The sequence below is a fragment of the Misgurnus anguillicaudatus genome, chromosome 20, assembly GCF_027580225.2.
Source record: "Misgurnus anguillicaudatus chromosome 20, ASM2758022v2, whole genome shotgun sequence".
NCBI lineage: Eukaryota > Metazoa > Chordata > Actinopteri > Cypriniformes > Cobitidae > Misgurnus > Misgurnus anguillicaudatus.
In genome coordinates, this window is record NC_073356.2 from 38,319,891 (window position 1) to 38,335,283 (window position 15,393).

General features: G+C 35.8%; 1 protein-coding gene across 1 annotated transcript; it reads left to right on the forward strand.

Moving 5' to 3' along the window:
• Positions 1-7,590: 7,590 nt before the first annotated feature.
• klhl7 (kelch-like family member 7) lies at positions 7,591-14,506 on the forward strand. The gene is made up of 11 exons (XM_055220951.2): positions 7,591-7,955; positions 8,173-8,275; positions 8,419-8,512; positions 8,595-8,719; positions 10,822-10,997; positions 11,140-11,314; positions 11,680-11,822; positions 11,917-12,157; positions 12,246-12,447; positions 12,525-12,622; positions 13,614-14,506. The coding sequence occupies exons 1-11, from the start codon at positions 7,815-7,817 to the stop codon at positions 13,931-13,933; spliced, it is 1,818 nt and encodes a 605-aa protein (XP_055076926.1). The 5' UTR covers positions 7,591-7,814; the 3' UTR covers positions 13,934-14,506.
• The last annotated feature ends 887 nt before the right edge of the window (positions 14,507-15,393 follow it).

Sequence of the window (15,393 nt, forward strand, 5' to 3'; positions counted from 1 at the left end):
CAATGGAAATATAATTTATATAACCACTTGCATTTTTAGACGCTATAATGATGGTGGGCTTAGCTTGGGGACCGCCATAATATTTGACATAATTCGAACATTGGAGTCACCAACATATTAAAATCTTCAATCAAATATGACAGATCTCAATATGAACTCATCAAATTCTTACAAATTGAGCTTTGTTATTTACATGTATGTGTACACACTTCATGTGAGTCTCATTCATTTGTGTTTTCATTTCTTCACATGGAGAGACGTCTGATACTCTTTTAAGTCAAATGTGGTATATTTTTCTTTTTCAACGTGTGCATTACATGACTGTGTGTGTGTGTGTGTGTGTGTGTGTGTGTGTGTGTGTGTGTGTGTGTGTGTGTGTGTGTGTGTGTGTGTGTGTGTGTGTTGTAATGTATCTGAAACAGCTAAATATGAAACACAGATCTTGTGTGAGTCGTCCATGGCAACACACGTGTGATGCAGTACTGTATGTTTTAACACCAGCAGAAACTGGAAATTAAAGCACTTTCAAATCTCTCTCTCTCTCTCTCTCTCTCTCTCTCTTTCTCTCTCTCTCTCTCTCTCTCTCTCTCAGTTTTAAGTGATCACTGCAATTAGAGATTTTGTGAAGCCTGACAGGCTGTAAAATTTAAAAGAGACTTTGAAGCGTTTTAATGGAGCCGCTGTAGAGTTTAAATTCACCAACACAAATAGTGAAGAGCATATTTAAAGCAATGACAGCTAAATCTTCAGTCTCTGTCTATTTAAAGCAAACAGCTTCTCCCAAAGTATACAACAACACGACACAATCTTTCTACTGACTAAGCATGTGCATTGAAGAAAATGTCACCAGGATTACAAGCTAACAGGGATTAAAGTATTAAAATGTAATAATGAACGCTTACTTCATGTGTTGTTCAGTCGGTCTCATTAAATGAAATGTGCATCATATACAGTTCACGTGTGTTTCATTCAGTTTCTCATTGTGATGGTGTTGTATTTGACCTCTATGAGCTGTGTGTGCACGCGTGTACGTGTGTGTGTGTATTTTTGCTCTGGTTTCAATGGTAGTGTGTTTGTGATGGAAAAGCCGTCGATCGGTGTTTACTCAAACTCAGCATGCGTGAATCTGTCTGTTTATAGCAGGCAAACATGTCACCTTCTGTCTGCTCATCTCTGTCTTTCGTTCGGTTTCTCTCCATCGCATCTCTCACTCACTTCTTTCCTTTGGCTTGTAGAGAAGTTGAGGTGTGAACGTTCATGTGATAAAACTCTCACTGTTTCTCCACATGCTCTTCATCTGAATTGTTAAACTGCAGAAAAGACATCATGTCATGTTTTATAACAATAAACATTCAATTCTGGATGCTTGGGAGAGTTGGTGATCAATGCTTTTTGTTGTTTTGTGACCGGAGTTAGATGTGAATGTGAGTTTATTCTCCTCCGGACCTTAAGACCAAAAGTCAAGTTCATTCTCTTGAGCATATCTGTTTATCCCAATACTAACATTTCTTATTGAAGTCTATCATTACTTGCTATTATTACAGTAACATTAATGACGCTTCTTTCAATAGTTTATCATTTAAAGTATGCTTGGTTGTTTTAACCCAAATTGCTGGGTCAAATAAAAACATTTTCTGTGTTCATTTAAAGGGGACATTTCACAAGACTTTTTTAAGATGCCAAATAAATCTTTGGTATTTTGGAGTACGTATGTGATGTTCTAGCTAAAAAAAAAACATCTAGATATTTTTTATAACATGTTAAAATTGTCATTTTGTAGGTGTGAGCAAAAATGTGCTGTTTTGGGGTGTGTCTTTTAAATGCAAATGAGCTGATCTCTGCAGAAAATGGCAGTGACGTGGTTGGATAGTGCAGATTAAGTGGGGGTATTATTATAATAAGATCCCCTTCTGACATCACAAGGGGAGCCACATTTCAATGAGCTACTTTTTCACATGCTTGCAGAGAATGGTTTACCAAAACTAAGTTGGTTGATCTTTTCACATTTTCTAGATGGAGAAAAGCACTGGGGACTCAATTATAGCAATTATAATAACCTGGAAAATGTCCCTTTTTGACCCAACACATGGCTTGAAAATAACCCAGCATTTTTAGAGCGTACATTATTGTGTTTACAGTAAACTAAAATAATGTTTTAATAATGTTATAACAATATTTTTAACCCATTTATTGTCAACAGAAAGGTTATTTCAAAAGCTGAGGAAATTATTACATTATAATGACCATTTTTAAAGATATTTTTGTTTTCTTTAAACCTTTCTCTTTCAAATAATCTGTGCTGATGGTTGTGAGCATGTATAAAGTTTTGATTTATGTTTTTAAAGATTTTGTTTGTTTTTTTGTTTGTTTATCCCCAGAGGAATGTTGTTAGCTTCCGGATGGTGAGTGGCATTATCTGCAAAAACTCCACCGCAGTCAAACACACGCAGATAAAATCTCAAATTTATTGCGACAGCAGCTCGGCCACATGCGGTTGCATCATTTTGTTTCTCTATAGCTTCCCTTCATCCTAACCCAGTTTGACATTGTGGCCTCTTTAGGAAACAGAAATGTAAATGAAGTGATTGTAGCTGATGGAGAATGACTTGTGTTTTTGTTTAATGTGTGATGCAGGCAGCTTGTTATAGCCGTGTTTTCACACTTTCACAGTCGTGTGATCTGGCACAGAGCGGTGTGAAGACTGCAGAGGTTCTCGGCGAATCCCAAATTGAACACACTGCTTGCTTTCCAACTATTAAAGAAATCTTCTGGTAATTAATTTCTGCAGTCGCAGGCCTGCACGCCTCATTGAAGGCGGATTTGGCCCGGTGTCTTTCTGCTGAGTTTATATTTGTGTAATTATGTTATGTGAGGGGCAGAGAGCCAAGGCTGAATGTGTGTCGTTCATTACTCTAGTTCACGAGATTCTGCTCTGTTAAATGTCTTTTCAAATGTATGAGTTTGCTTAAACAGAATTAAACGTGATGTCTTATCCAAATACAGGAGCATGCACCCATCTATCTGTCCTTATTTAAAGAAAGATAAAGTGTTTGAGGCAGGGACGGATTATGGCGATGATGTGCCCTGGGCACGGATGTCTCAAAGGCCCCCTTTATCAATTTTTGGGCAACAGCGTTGCACCTGTATGCACAGGGCTCAAGTGTTGGTTCGGACACTTGGAAAATCTGGAAGTCAAAAACGGAAAGACAAAAAAATAAGAAGTGAAAGAGGCAAAGGGTCGACATTATGTTACCAAGGTGGGTTTGTAAGTAGGCCTAAATTGTTAGTGGACCGCCCGTCCGTGACAATGATCATAGCCTACAGCACTTTTCTGTGCTAACGCGCACGCTTTGTACAGAAGGCCCCAGGTCTCTACGGTAGCATTTTTCGACAAGTAAGCACGTTTATTTATGCACGTGATTATTTAGACAAAGTTATTGCAAATTTCAAACTGTCAAAATGACGCCTTGTTCATTCTAGTGTTAAAGATAATTACCACACTGCAAAAAATGAATTTCAAGAAAAAATTCTTAGTATTTGTGTCTAAATATCTAAAATTGCTTAAATAAAGATGCTTTTTCATGATGAGCAAAACGACCCAAGAAAATAAGTCTAGTTTTGAGACCAAAAATATTACATATAAGGGATTTTGTGCATAAAACAAGCAAAAAAAATCTGCCAATGGAGTAAGCAAAAAAATCTTGAACATTTTTCTTAAACACTAAATTCAAGAAAAATTTGCTTACCCCATTGGCAGATTTTTTTGCTTGTTTTATGCACAAAATCCCTTAAATGTAATATTTTTGGTCTCAAAACTAGACTTATTTTCTTGGGTCGTTTTGTTTATCAAGAAAAAGCATCTTAATTTAAGAATTTTTAGATATTATTACTGAAAACAAGAAAAAAATACTAAGAATTTTTTTCTTGAAAATCATTTTTTGCAATGCATAAGTTTAAATGTTGCGGTTAAAATGACTGCTGGTGGCCGCTCTACTGTTAAAAGTGCATGATAAGGGAACTCAATTTTCTCCTCATGTTAGGTCAAGAAAACGCTGGACAAAATAACAATACACAGTTTTAGTTAAACATTTAACACTGCAAAAAATGACTTTCTTACTTAGTATTTTTGTCTTGTTTTCAGTAGAAATATCTAAAAATTCTTAAATTAAGATGCTTTTTCTTGATAAGCAAAATGACCTAAGTAAATCAGTCTAGTTTTAAGACAAATTAATATATAATTTAAGTGAAATTGTCCTTAAAACGAGCAAAATGATCTGCCAATGGGGTGAGAAAAAAATTGTGAAATAAGATTTATTTTTTCTTAAACACTTAATTCAAAATTAAATAAAAAATTTCTCACCCCATTGGTAGTCAAAATACCATAAAAGCGCATGATTTTATGTAAATTAATATGAAAAAAGTCTCAGCTGTGTTGGGGGCCCTGTCAAGATTCTTTTCATGGGGCCCAAAATCCTTAGCAGCGCCCCTGTTTATATCTCACCAGTATCTGTCAACATACAACATACTGTACAACATACTCAATCAAAAAGATTCTGACCTCTCCAAATCATATCACAGGAGAAAATTCCATAAATATTTTACATTTCTACATTTAGCAGACATTTTATTACATTTCATGCGTTACTGTCGTTAACCACAGGCATTTAGGGGCTGGACACACCAAAACTTTTAAACGCAGCTGAAAACACCTTGAGGATGCCGAATGCCAGCTGTTTTTCAGCCGAGCACTTTGGTAGCTGTAATACTTCAGCTGTGACCCGGTTGGTTACTGTGGTAATGTCCCGCCCCTCCTCCACTGTAATTGGACGGCTGTGTGAGAACTGACATTGACCAGCAGAGCTTTTCACTCAAAGTTAAATATTTTTGAACTCTCGGTGCTGAGCGCGAAAAAACCCCGAGCGCCGGTTTTCAGCGCAGAAAAAATCAGCTAGCTGCTTGCTTATTTGAAAAACGCTGAGTTTCCATTGGAATCAATTGAAAACATGCGCCGGCCGCGGGCGTAAAAGCTTCGTGTGTCCAGCTTAGAACAAAAAAGTTGGTTTAAATTTATCTTAGCTGAGGGGTATCTTTCTCGATTTCCTCAGAGAAAACGCTTCCACAACATCATCAAAATCCAGTTCCCTCACAAGATCGCATTCAATGGCCATTAAAGACAGTGAATTTAGATGTCCTTGACACATTTTGCTTCTTAGTTCGTTTTTTACATGTTTGCCATTAGAGAAAATGAACGTTCTCCTTTACAGTTGCTGACTGGCAGGGTGAGGAAAGCTGTCCTATTTGTGCTTTCTTATCATTGATCCACTTGGTTGTGGTTTTAAACTCATTTTTGTTTTGGTTTTTGAGTAACCGTCTTCTACGCGTGACTTTTATATTACACAATGCTTTTCACTCGCCTCTATGTCCCTCTCAACAGCGCAGCAATACATTAAAATTATTTATTTGATTTATTTACTAGTTAATACTTTGCAACTGCAAAAAAATCACATTATTCCTCAAAATTTAACACAATTTTACTGAAAATAAAATTTAAATGAAAATATTTATTTGAAAAGAATAGAGACAGTAAATTTGACAGGGCCCCCTGCTGGCCCAGTGCCCTGGGCAAGTGCCCAGTAGGCCCGTTTGTTAATCCATGCCTGGTTTGAGGAATGAATCACTTTTGTTCTGTGCCCACAAAGAGAATCAGTATGAGAACGGGGTGTTTTAAAACCCCAGAATTTAAAGTCCCACATACACTGAAGAGACTGTGTCATATAAAAATATCCATTATGATTTCCTACTTGAGTGATTTTTGAACCTCTTATTATCTCTCTTTTTGTTCCTGTGTCGTTTTTGAGAGATCACCAAAAGGTGTGAATGTTTTCGCAGTGGATTGGATTTAATCTGAATACATTTGCATAATTTAAAGAGACAAAAAACAGGAGGAGGAGTGCATTTAAATGGTTGTACAGTCTGCACTTTCAGTCTTTCATATGAGAATCTGTTTTAATTCCCTGTCAATGTTTTCTAAGTGTCTGGTGAGCACCAACAATGCTTCATACTCTGTCTGAATAAGATTTTCTATTCATCTATTGAACTGTCTATTTACTGTCTATTGCTTTGTGCATTTGCACACATTTACAATGTCATTTCATTCATTTAGATAATAGACATAAATTAACTGTATATAGAATATAACCATCTATCTGTTTGTTTGTCAATAATTGTGTAATAATAAATAATCAAACTATGAAGAATTAAAAAATTAATGCTTTTTTGGATGCAATCTGACTAACATGAAAAGCAACTAGTAATGTATTGCACAGGTGGATGAGGAGCTCGGTCTAATCACTTCTCAGACACTTGACAGCGGTTTGTTTGAAAGCTTTCTGAAATGAAACAGGGCAGAAGTGTTCTGGTTCTTTAATAAGCAAACCTCTGAGAGGTCTCGTTTCTAAGACCTGAGGTCTGCTTTCTCTACCTCATTAAACACAAAAAAGCATCTGGCGTGTGTGTAAAACTCTTCATATTAAGTCAAAGGATAAATGCAAATGCTGGAGCAGTCTGAGATACTAGACTTTCTTCCTCTCTATGTAATTGGCCCGTCCAGCCCATAACACTTTTACATTTAATGATCAACACAAATGATTACAGGCCAGAACACAAGGGGGCGCTGCATCTCAATAAACTTTTTTTTCTTACTTGTTTAGTTCACCAACAAATGATAAATTCAGTCATCATCATTTACTCATTCTCATGTTGTTCTAAACCTGTATGAATTTATTTATTTTGAAGAAGAAGATATTTTTATAAATTATGGACTTCCATAGTGTGCTTACCAGGATTTCTCAAAATATATATCCCCTTTTGTTTATATCAGAAAAAAGAAATTCATACAGGTTTAGAAAAACATGAGGATGAGAAAATTTGGGGGTGAACTGTCCCTTTAAGAAAATTATAAACGCTTGTCTAGGTAAAGTAGTAACGTCATCCCCTCATAGCCAAACATCAGCCGTAGCCTACGTACTTTGAAATCTTAACGTCCATGTCTTAAAATTATTTTTGTTAATATAATGTTATTTTTATGGTAATTTTTTTTATTCACGAATGTAAATGTACTAAATTCAAACCCTATTTTTCTCTATTTAAAAAAGAATGTATTGATACGTTCCTTCTTTACATTGCATGAAAAGCAAGCAAGTTGTAAATTTGCTGGTCTGATAAAAGACTTCAACATTTTAGAAGATGAATGACCCCCTTTATTTATTTATTTTTATATTTTTATTATTCTTTATTTCATTTTGCGTAATTTCTTCTCTGATTTTTGTGCGTCTGCTTTCATTTATTTTATTTTTTCACTGTGTAACGAATATACATGCCATGTGTAAATGTACGTGTGTTCATAATAATAATAAAAAACACACTAACAAAATGTCTTAAAAGGATTATTGGCTTAGGCCTAGAACTTTTCTTATATTAACCCCTTAAAATGTAACATAATATGTAACACAATAAACTAGGTTTATAAAACATTTTTTAAGACTTTATCATAAAATCATATTTTGTTTGAATACCATAAAATGAACGCTTTCTAATTTTAACATGTCTGTTTGAGTTCGGACTTTTATTTCGACTCACACGTTTTTCCGTTAAAATGCGACTTTTATGTTGACACAGCCATTCATTAAGCGGAAGTTGTGGGTTCCTTTTACTGTCGCGTGCTTCACATCATTCATAAGGCTCACATTTACAGTTCAGAAGGCACACAAGCACATCTCTGGTTTTAATTGAATAAACATTGAGTTATATGAGTGATGAGCATGATGAGTTTGGCTTCCACATCATGCGAGAAAACATCAGCACCCAAGAAGAAAAGCGAGAAGAAGATTGCGTCCAAAGAAGAATACAGATTATTGTCCAACATCATGGGAGTAATGAATAATTTGAGGAAACAGGTAAATCTCCTGACATCCAGTGAAATATCTGACAAATGCATCATATGAACTACATTATAGCGTTAACATTACATCATGCATATTTATAGGTGATGTCACATGTATTGTCCAGGCTTTATGCACTTTAAAATACACGTCTACTGTAAATTACAAAATCAAAACAATGTCTATTTGTAAGTCACTATAGATGCATGTGAACTTTGACCTGTGTTTTTAGGGAATCCTGTGTGATGTCATCCTGGTGGTTCAGGGAAAACACATCCTGGCACACAGAGTGGTGCTGTCGGCTGCGAGTCACTTCTTTAACCTGATGTTTACATGTGAGACACATCAATGCATTACATCACATACAGTATATAACAGTACAACACAAGAACCGTAGAATTATCTACAATAGACATTGTGTGTATAGAGTATACAGTGTGTAGACAGTCATATATGCATGCTTTTGTGTGTGCTGTAGCAAGTATGATGGAAGCCACGAATCATGAGGTGGAGCTCGGCGGAGCTGAACCAGAGATTGTTGAATTACTGGTGGAGTTTGTTTACACGGCGAGGTAAGACATGAATAGATACAGACGCTACCGGTCGAAATGTAAACACACGACAGTGATACTGTGAATGTTTGGGTTGTTGTAGGATTTCAGTGAACAGTAATAATGTTCAATCTCTGCTGAATGCTGCTAACCAGTATCAGATTGATCCCGTGAAGAGGATGTGTGTAGATTTCCTAAAGGAGCAGGTGGATGCTACCAACTGCCTGGGTAAGACATCAACATCATCACTTGTGTCATATTATGCTGTTCAGCATCTTTACTGCAAAAAATGATTTTCAAGAAATAAATTCTTAGTATTTTTGTCTTGTTTTCAGTAAAAATATCTAAAAATTCTTAAATTAAGATGCTTTTCCTTGAGAGTTTTAAGACCAAAAATATTAAATGATTTTTGTGCATAAAATAAGCTGAAGAATCTGCCAATGGGGTAAGCACATTTTTGTTGAATTTTTCTTGAATTTACTGTTTACTGAATTTTTTTGCTTACACCATTGGCAGATTTTTTTGCTTGTTTTAATCACAAAATCACTTACATAAATAACTAGACTTATTTTCTTGGGTCGCTTTGCTCATCAAGAAAAAGCATCTTAATTTAAGAATTTTTAGATATTTTTACTGAAAACAAAACAAAAATACTAAAAAAAAATTCTTGAAAATTGTTTTTTGCAATGTTGAATTTGCTTTTATTTTCCCTTAGTTTTTTTGTATATTATATTATATTTATATCAATGACATATTGGACATACAGCAGAAATGTTTTGTGAGAAACACTCTGATTGGTTGTTTTCTCGTATGCCATCAGCATCTGGGGGTGCGTCTCAATTCTTATTTAAGCATCCTCATTTCCTTTCCTTGCATCTTATGCACAAGGACGGAGGAGACAAAGTGTTGTGAAGTAGGCAAAGCAAATGATATGGCATATCCTCAATCTCTGTATAAAGTGCATTAAAAACCCAAAATATTTAACAGGAAAAGTCAAGATAAATACACACTTGAGTAGAGTTCATAGCCTTACTACATCAAAATAAAGACATTCTTAAAAGTGCTGTAAAATAAATATATGTGTCTATACCACTGATCATTTATATGGGTGATTCTCACGAAACCATTGAAACACCACGGCACTAATGATTTTAGCTTTAAAATGTGTAATATAGTAACATTAAAAAGCATCAGAATTGACACAATACTGTGTTCTAGCTTGCACAATGTGTGATTTCAACATAAGAATTTATAATTGTACATTTGATCTCATTTTCTGCTGAAATTCTCATTACCGCAATGTGTCCGGCTGTGTTTGAACATGCGTTCTGTTGTAATTTAATCAAATGAACACAAAAATATTAAGAAAAAAAATAAATGGATGTTTTGCTAGACTACTTTAGATGACAGAAAAAATATTTACTGAATATTCATGTATAATAATAATGAAGAAAAATTAGGAAAATGATGTGTCCATGCCTGATGTTCTCATCCTCCGCAACACTTTTTGAGAACAGTTTAAGCACACATACAAAATTTTAATAAAGTTTGATTTTTTGTGACCAAGTAATGGACCAGCTACTTCAAGATGGCTACCAGGTAAGATCATTTTTTACAGTTAATTTGAAATATTTTCTTGTCAGAATGCTTACACGACATTTTGATTATCATTACCGCAACAGATGCTTATTAAATGTTAATTTAATTAATAGAAGCATAATACTTTGATTTTAAATGCATGTGCAGAATCTCCAAATGATGTTCTTTCAGGTTTGTCATGTCATTGTGAAAATATGTCATTGTTGATGTTTTCTGACTGTTGCGGTAATGAGATTTTTTAGGACTAATTTTTTTAATTATGTTACAAAAAGTGTTAAATGATAAGTAAAAGTTTTTAAATTAATGTTCCCATTTACTCCAGACTTTGTTTTTCAATGTCTGGTGGGAAAAAAGTTAATTTAAGCAATTTTTACATTTTCATGCTTTTAAAACCATTTTTAAAACCAAGTTTTCGTGTGAATCACCCATATAGATTGGTGGTCTATACATAAATATACTATCTGAAACAAGTCTACATTTACAATAATTGAATGATTAATACTAACATTTATGCGCGTTTAAAGATGTGACTATGCATCATGTTTGGTTGATATAACACTTCTGCATCGCTCATGACTCCTCAGGAAGCCTCCTCGCTGTACATTTAAAGAATTGAGATGTCCTACAAGATGATGAAACTCAATCGGTTACTGAATCATAGGATGTAGGACGTGAGTAATTAAACGAAGATGCATATTGAGAAGCACCCCTGATTGTTTTTTTTTTGTTAGGCATCAGTGCTCTGGCTGAGTGTTTGAACTGTCCTGAGCTGAAGGTCGCTGCAGATGATTTCATTCACCAGCACTTCACAGACGTCTATAAGATGGATGAGTTCCTACAGCTGGACGTTAAACAGGTGACACATCTGCTCCAACAAGACACGCTGACCGTCCGGGCTGAAGACCAGGTGAGACCTTCAGTCAAACCTTAAATACTGTGCTTTGATCTGATTGATTGACATTTTCACATACTGTGGTTTTACCCTGGTACATATTATAATCCAGTCATTAGGTTCTTTTAATGGAGATGATGGCGGTTTGTGCTTACAGATATACGACGCAGCTGTACGATGGCTCAAGTATGATGTGTTAAATCGGCAGCACTACATTGTGGACATTTTGGGGAAAGTTCGATTCCCCCTCGTGTCCAAAAACTTCCTCAGTAAGACGGTCCAGGCCGAGCCGTTGATTCAAGACAATCCAGAGTGCTTGAAAATGGTCATCTGTGAGTTATCAATAACTGAATGCTCATCTGTGATTTTGACTTTATTACCATCATGTGGTCATTATCTCATTTATTTTATGTATTCATTTAAAGGTGGGGTGCATGATTTTTGAAAAACACTTTGGAAAAGGGAGTCGGGCCGAGTACCAAAACACACTTGTAGCCATTCAGCAGTAAGAGGCGTGTCTACTAACCGACATCTTTGCTTGTCAACATTGGCTTTCAGAGATCATGCACCCCGCCTTTAAAATGTATTTTGTTGTGATTGTTATTTTGCATTGGAAATTTGTCATTTTTAGTTATGTATCTGTTATGTTTGTACAGTATGAATGATGAAGTTTTACATGTCATGTGTTTGTGATCAGGTGGCATGCGCTATCATCTGTTGTCTCCAGAGGACCGCGAGGAACTCGGTGAGAGTAGTCGACCCCGCCGTAAGAAACACGACTATCGCATCGCTCTGTTTGGCGGCTCGCAACCGCAGTCCTGCCGGTACTTTAACCCGAAGGTTTGCGTTAAATAATCCCATATAACACAATAGAGATCAGGTGCCAGAGATATCTAGAAGTGAATGTTAAATCTGAATTATTGTGGGCTTTCAGGATTACAGCTGGACAGACATCCGCTGTCCCTTCGAAAAACGACGGGACGCCACGTCTGTGTTTTGGGACAACGTTGTGTACATTCTGGGTGGCTCTCAACTCTTTCCCATAAAACGCATGGACTGCTACAACGTAGTGAAGGACAGCTGGTATTCAAAACTCGGACCCCCAAATCCACGAGACAGTCTGGCCGCATGCGCCTTTAAAGGAAAGATCTACACGTCAGGAGGATCTGAAGTGGGTACGTTTGTGCGGATAACACAATAAAAGGAGATGTTTAATCGATGATCAGAAACATGACATTAATCTGTGTGTGTGTGTGTTTACAGGAAGCTCTGCTCTTAATCTCTTTGAGTGTTATGACACACGAACAGAGACGTGGCAGACCAAACCCAACATGTTGATGCCTCGCTGCAGTCACGGCTCGGTGGAAGCCAACGGTCTCATCTACGTCTGCGGAGGAAGTCTGGGAAACAACGTATCGGGTCGAGTGCTGAACGACTGTGAGGTTTATGACCCCGTCACAGAAGAGTGCGTCTGCTTTTAATGTTTTAATATAGGAACTGTGACTCATCAGGCTCTTAAAAATAAGGTCTTATCTGTGTCAGGTGGAGGGTTCTGTGCGGGATGAGAGAAGCCCGGAAGAATCACGGCCTGGTGGTGGTGAACTCACGAATATACGCCGTCGGTGGGCAGAACACACTGGGTATGTTATATAACTGAGATTGTTTTAACAGCAAAAAATGTATTTCTCTTGCTAAAAATATTTTTAAATATATGCTAAACACATTTTGTAGAGAGTAAAGCCTATTAAATATATTTTTGAATTTGAAAATATATATTACAACCTATATTTCAAAATGTATTTCAAGAGCAAGCAAATACATTTCTAATTTTACATCCCATATGACAAAAAATGTATTCATGTCAAAAATATATTTTAAATATATGCTAAATACAAGTTAATTTTATAAAGTATATTTTTGAAGTTGAAAATATATTTAATTTTAACCTATTCAAACCTGTTATTTTAAGTTTTGTAACATAAATAAAGTTTTTCTTCCAGTGCAACGTAAATATATTTCCTTGGTTTTAAATATTTTTATTTTTTTTATTTTTTATGTTTTTTTTAAATATATTTAGATTTAAACTTTACTTTATTGTAAAGTCTTAGCTGAAAATATATCTTTAAATAACATTAAGTATTATCAGTCAGTTTTACAGACTAGCACAGGATTCCTACAGGTCATGGAATTTCTGGAATATCATGAAATTTTGAAAGGTCTATTCCAGACATTGAAAGTCAGGGAATTTAAAAATTTTTGTCCGAATCATGGAATATGAGGGATTTTGTTTGTCGCTTTAAATATAAGTTTGTTGTTAAATGTTATCCGCTTGTTAAGTTGTGATGTAAGGAATAAGATTTCAGCCTCCGCTGACTACTATTTAAACATCTGTTTATTGGCACTGTTTACTCATTTCACGCATTTAAGCTACATTTTTGTAAACTTACGGTGTATGCTACATTATTCTCATGGTATCCCGGACAGATGTCTTGGAAATTCAGCTTTTTGTTAAGGGAATTTGACATTTTGACTTTAAGCAGGAACCCTGCTAGCAGCTCATGCAATGCTCGTGTAATAGTGAGCTCATGCAGTGTGTTTGTGTTTCGACTGATCTGTGATCTGTGTCTCCAGGTGGCTTAGATTCGGTGGAATATTACGAGATCGGCAGTAACGAATGGAAGATGGCGTCACCGATGCCCTGGAGGGGTGTGACCGTGAAGTGTGCGGCCGTGGGCTCTGTCATCTACGTGCTGGCCGGGTTTCAGGGAGTGGGGCGATTGGGTCACATCATGGAATATTACACAGAGACAGACAAGTGGGTGGTGTCCAGTAAAGTCCGTGCCTTCCCCGTCACCAGCTGCCTGATCTGTTTGGTGGACACGTGCGGCGCCAACGAAGAGGACATGAATTTCACATCTTTACCATCTTCATCTGCGGATGGGAGAATTTAGCGTTGCCATGGCGCCTGTTGTGGCATAAAGATGCAGAACATACACACAGATATTGACTTAGTATTGTGCAAAGACATTTGTTGTATTTTATATTTGCCATCCATTTGATTATGGATTTATGTCATTCAGATTAGACCAGTCAGGTTACTGGATGAACGGCTGTCAGGAGAGCTGATGTTTTACAGATCATAGAAACGATCACTTCCTAGATGGAAATCAGTATTTTAAATGGTTTTCATACGTTTAGCTTTATCCTTTTGTGTTTTTATTATGGTTGTATCAACATTTTTGCTGTGTGTTTATAAAGTTGTCACTTTTTTAAGTAATGCTAATGTATTTATCTTTATGTTGCAGACCTAGGAGAATGCTGTACTGTATATGCTACAATCTTTCTTAACGTGAATTTTTAGTTAGATTTTTTTTTAATAAGACAACCAAACTGAGTTGAGACTTTAATGAATCATTTCAGAGTATTAAAATAAAATTTTATCACCTGTAATAGGCTCTGTTTCAGAATAATTGTATACTTTTTTATGATTAATCAACCTGATGTCCTTTAAAAGCATAACCTGTCGATTTAGTTATATTCCTTACATTAATTACTGTTGTTTCAATGTAGTGATTTATATTGGTATAAGACTTTTTATAATATCACATCTAAAAACAACATACTTACATTTATGGATTTGGCAGATGCATTTATCCAAATATTAAGTGACATTTTTTATCAATACATGTAGATGACCTATTTGTGGTTTGAACCCATTTCCTTTGCAATATTAATGTAATCCTGTACCAACTGAGGCTGAGCTACAGAAACTACAAAAACATGTTAATGCCATTATTTGTGATTCAGAATTGTGTTAAAGGGGACATATCATGAAAATTTGCCTTTTTTCCATGTTTAAGTGCTATGATTGGGTCCCCAGTGCTTCTATCAACTTAGAAAATGTGAAAAAATCAACCCAGTAAATTAGTTTTGGTAAACTATTCTCTGTAAGCATGTGAAAAAATAGCTCACCTGTTTTGTAACGTAGGTAGCAAGTCTTATTATAATAATACCGCCCCTTAATCTGCACTATCCAACCACAGCACTGCCATTAAGTGCAGAAAGTGAGGGACAAAAAAAATTTGACAGCACAATTGAGTTTCAGTTTCAACAAACCACCATCATTGTGATCAGTGTTTGTATTCATCAGCTCATTTGCATTTTAAAGGATACACCCAAAAACGGCAAATTTTTTGCTCGCACCTACAAAGTAGCAATTTTAACGTGTTATAATAAATTATTTGTGGGATATTTTGAGCTAAAACTTCACATATTAAGTCTGGGGACACCAAAGATTTAATTTACATCTTAAAAAAAATCTCATAATATGACCCCTTTAAGAAATGTTCTGACATACACAGAATATGTGTGTTCGACTTCATGCGGCGCCGGATGACATCGCAGTACCGCG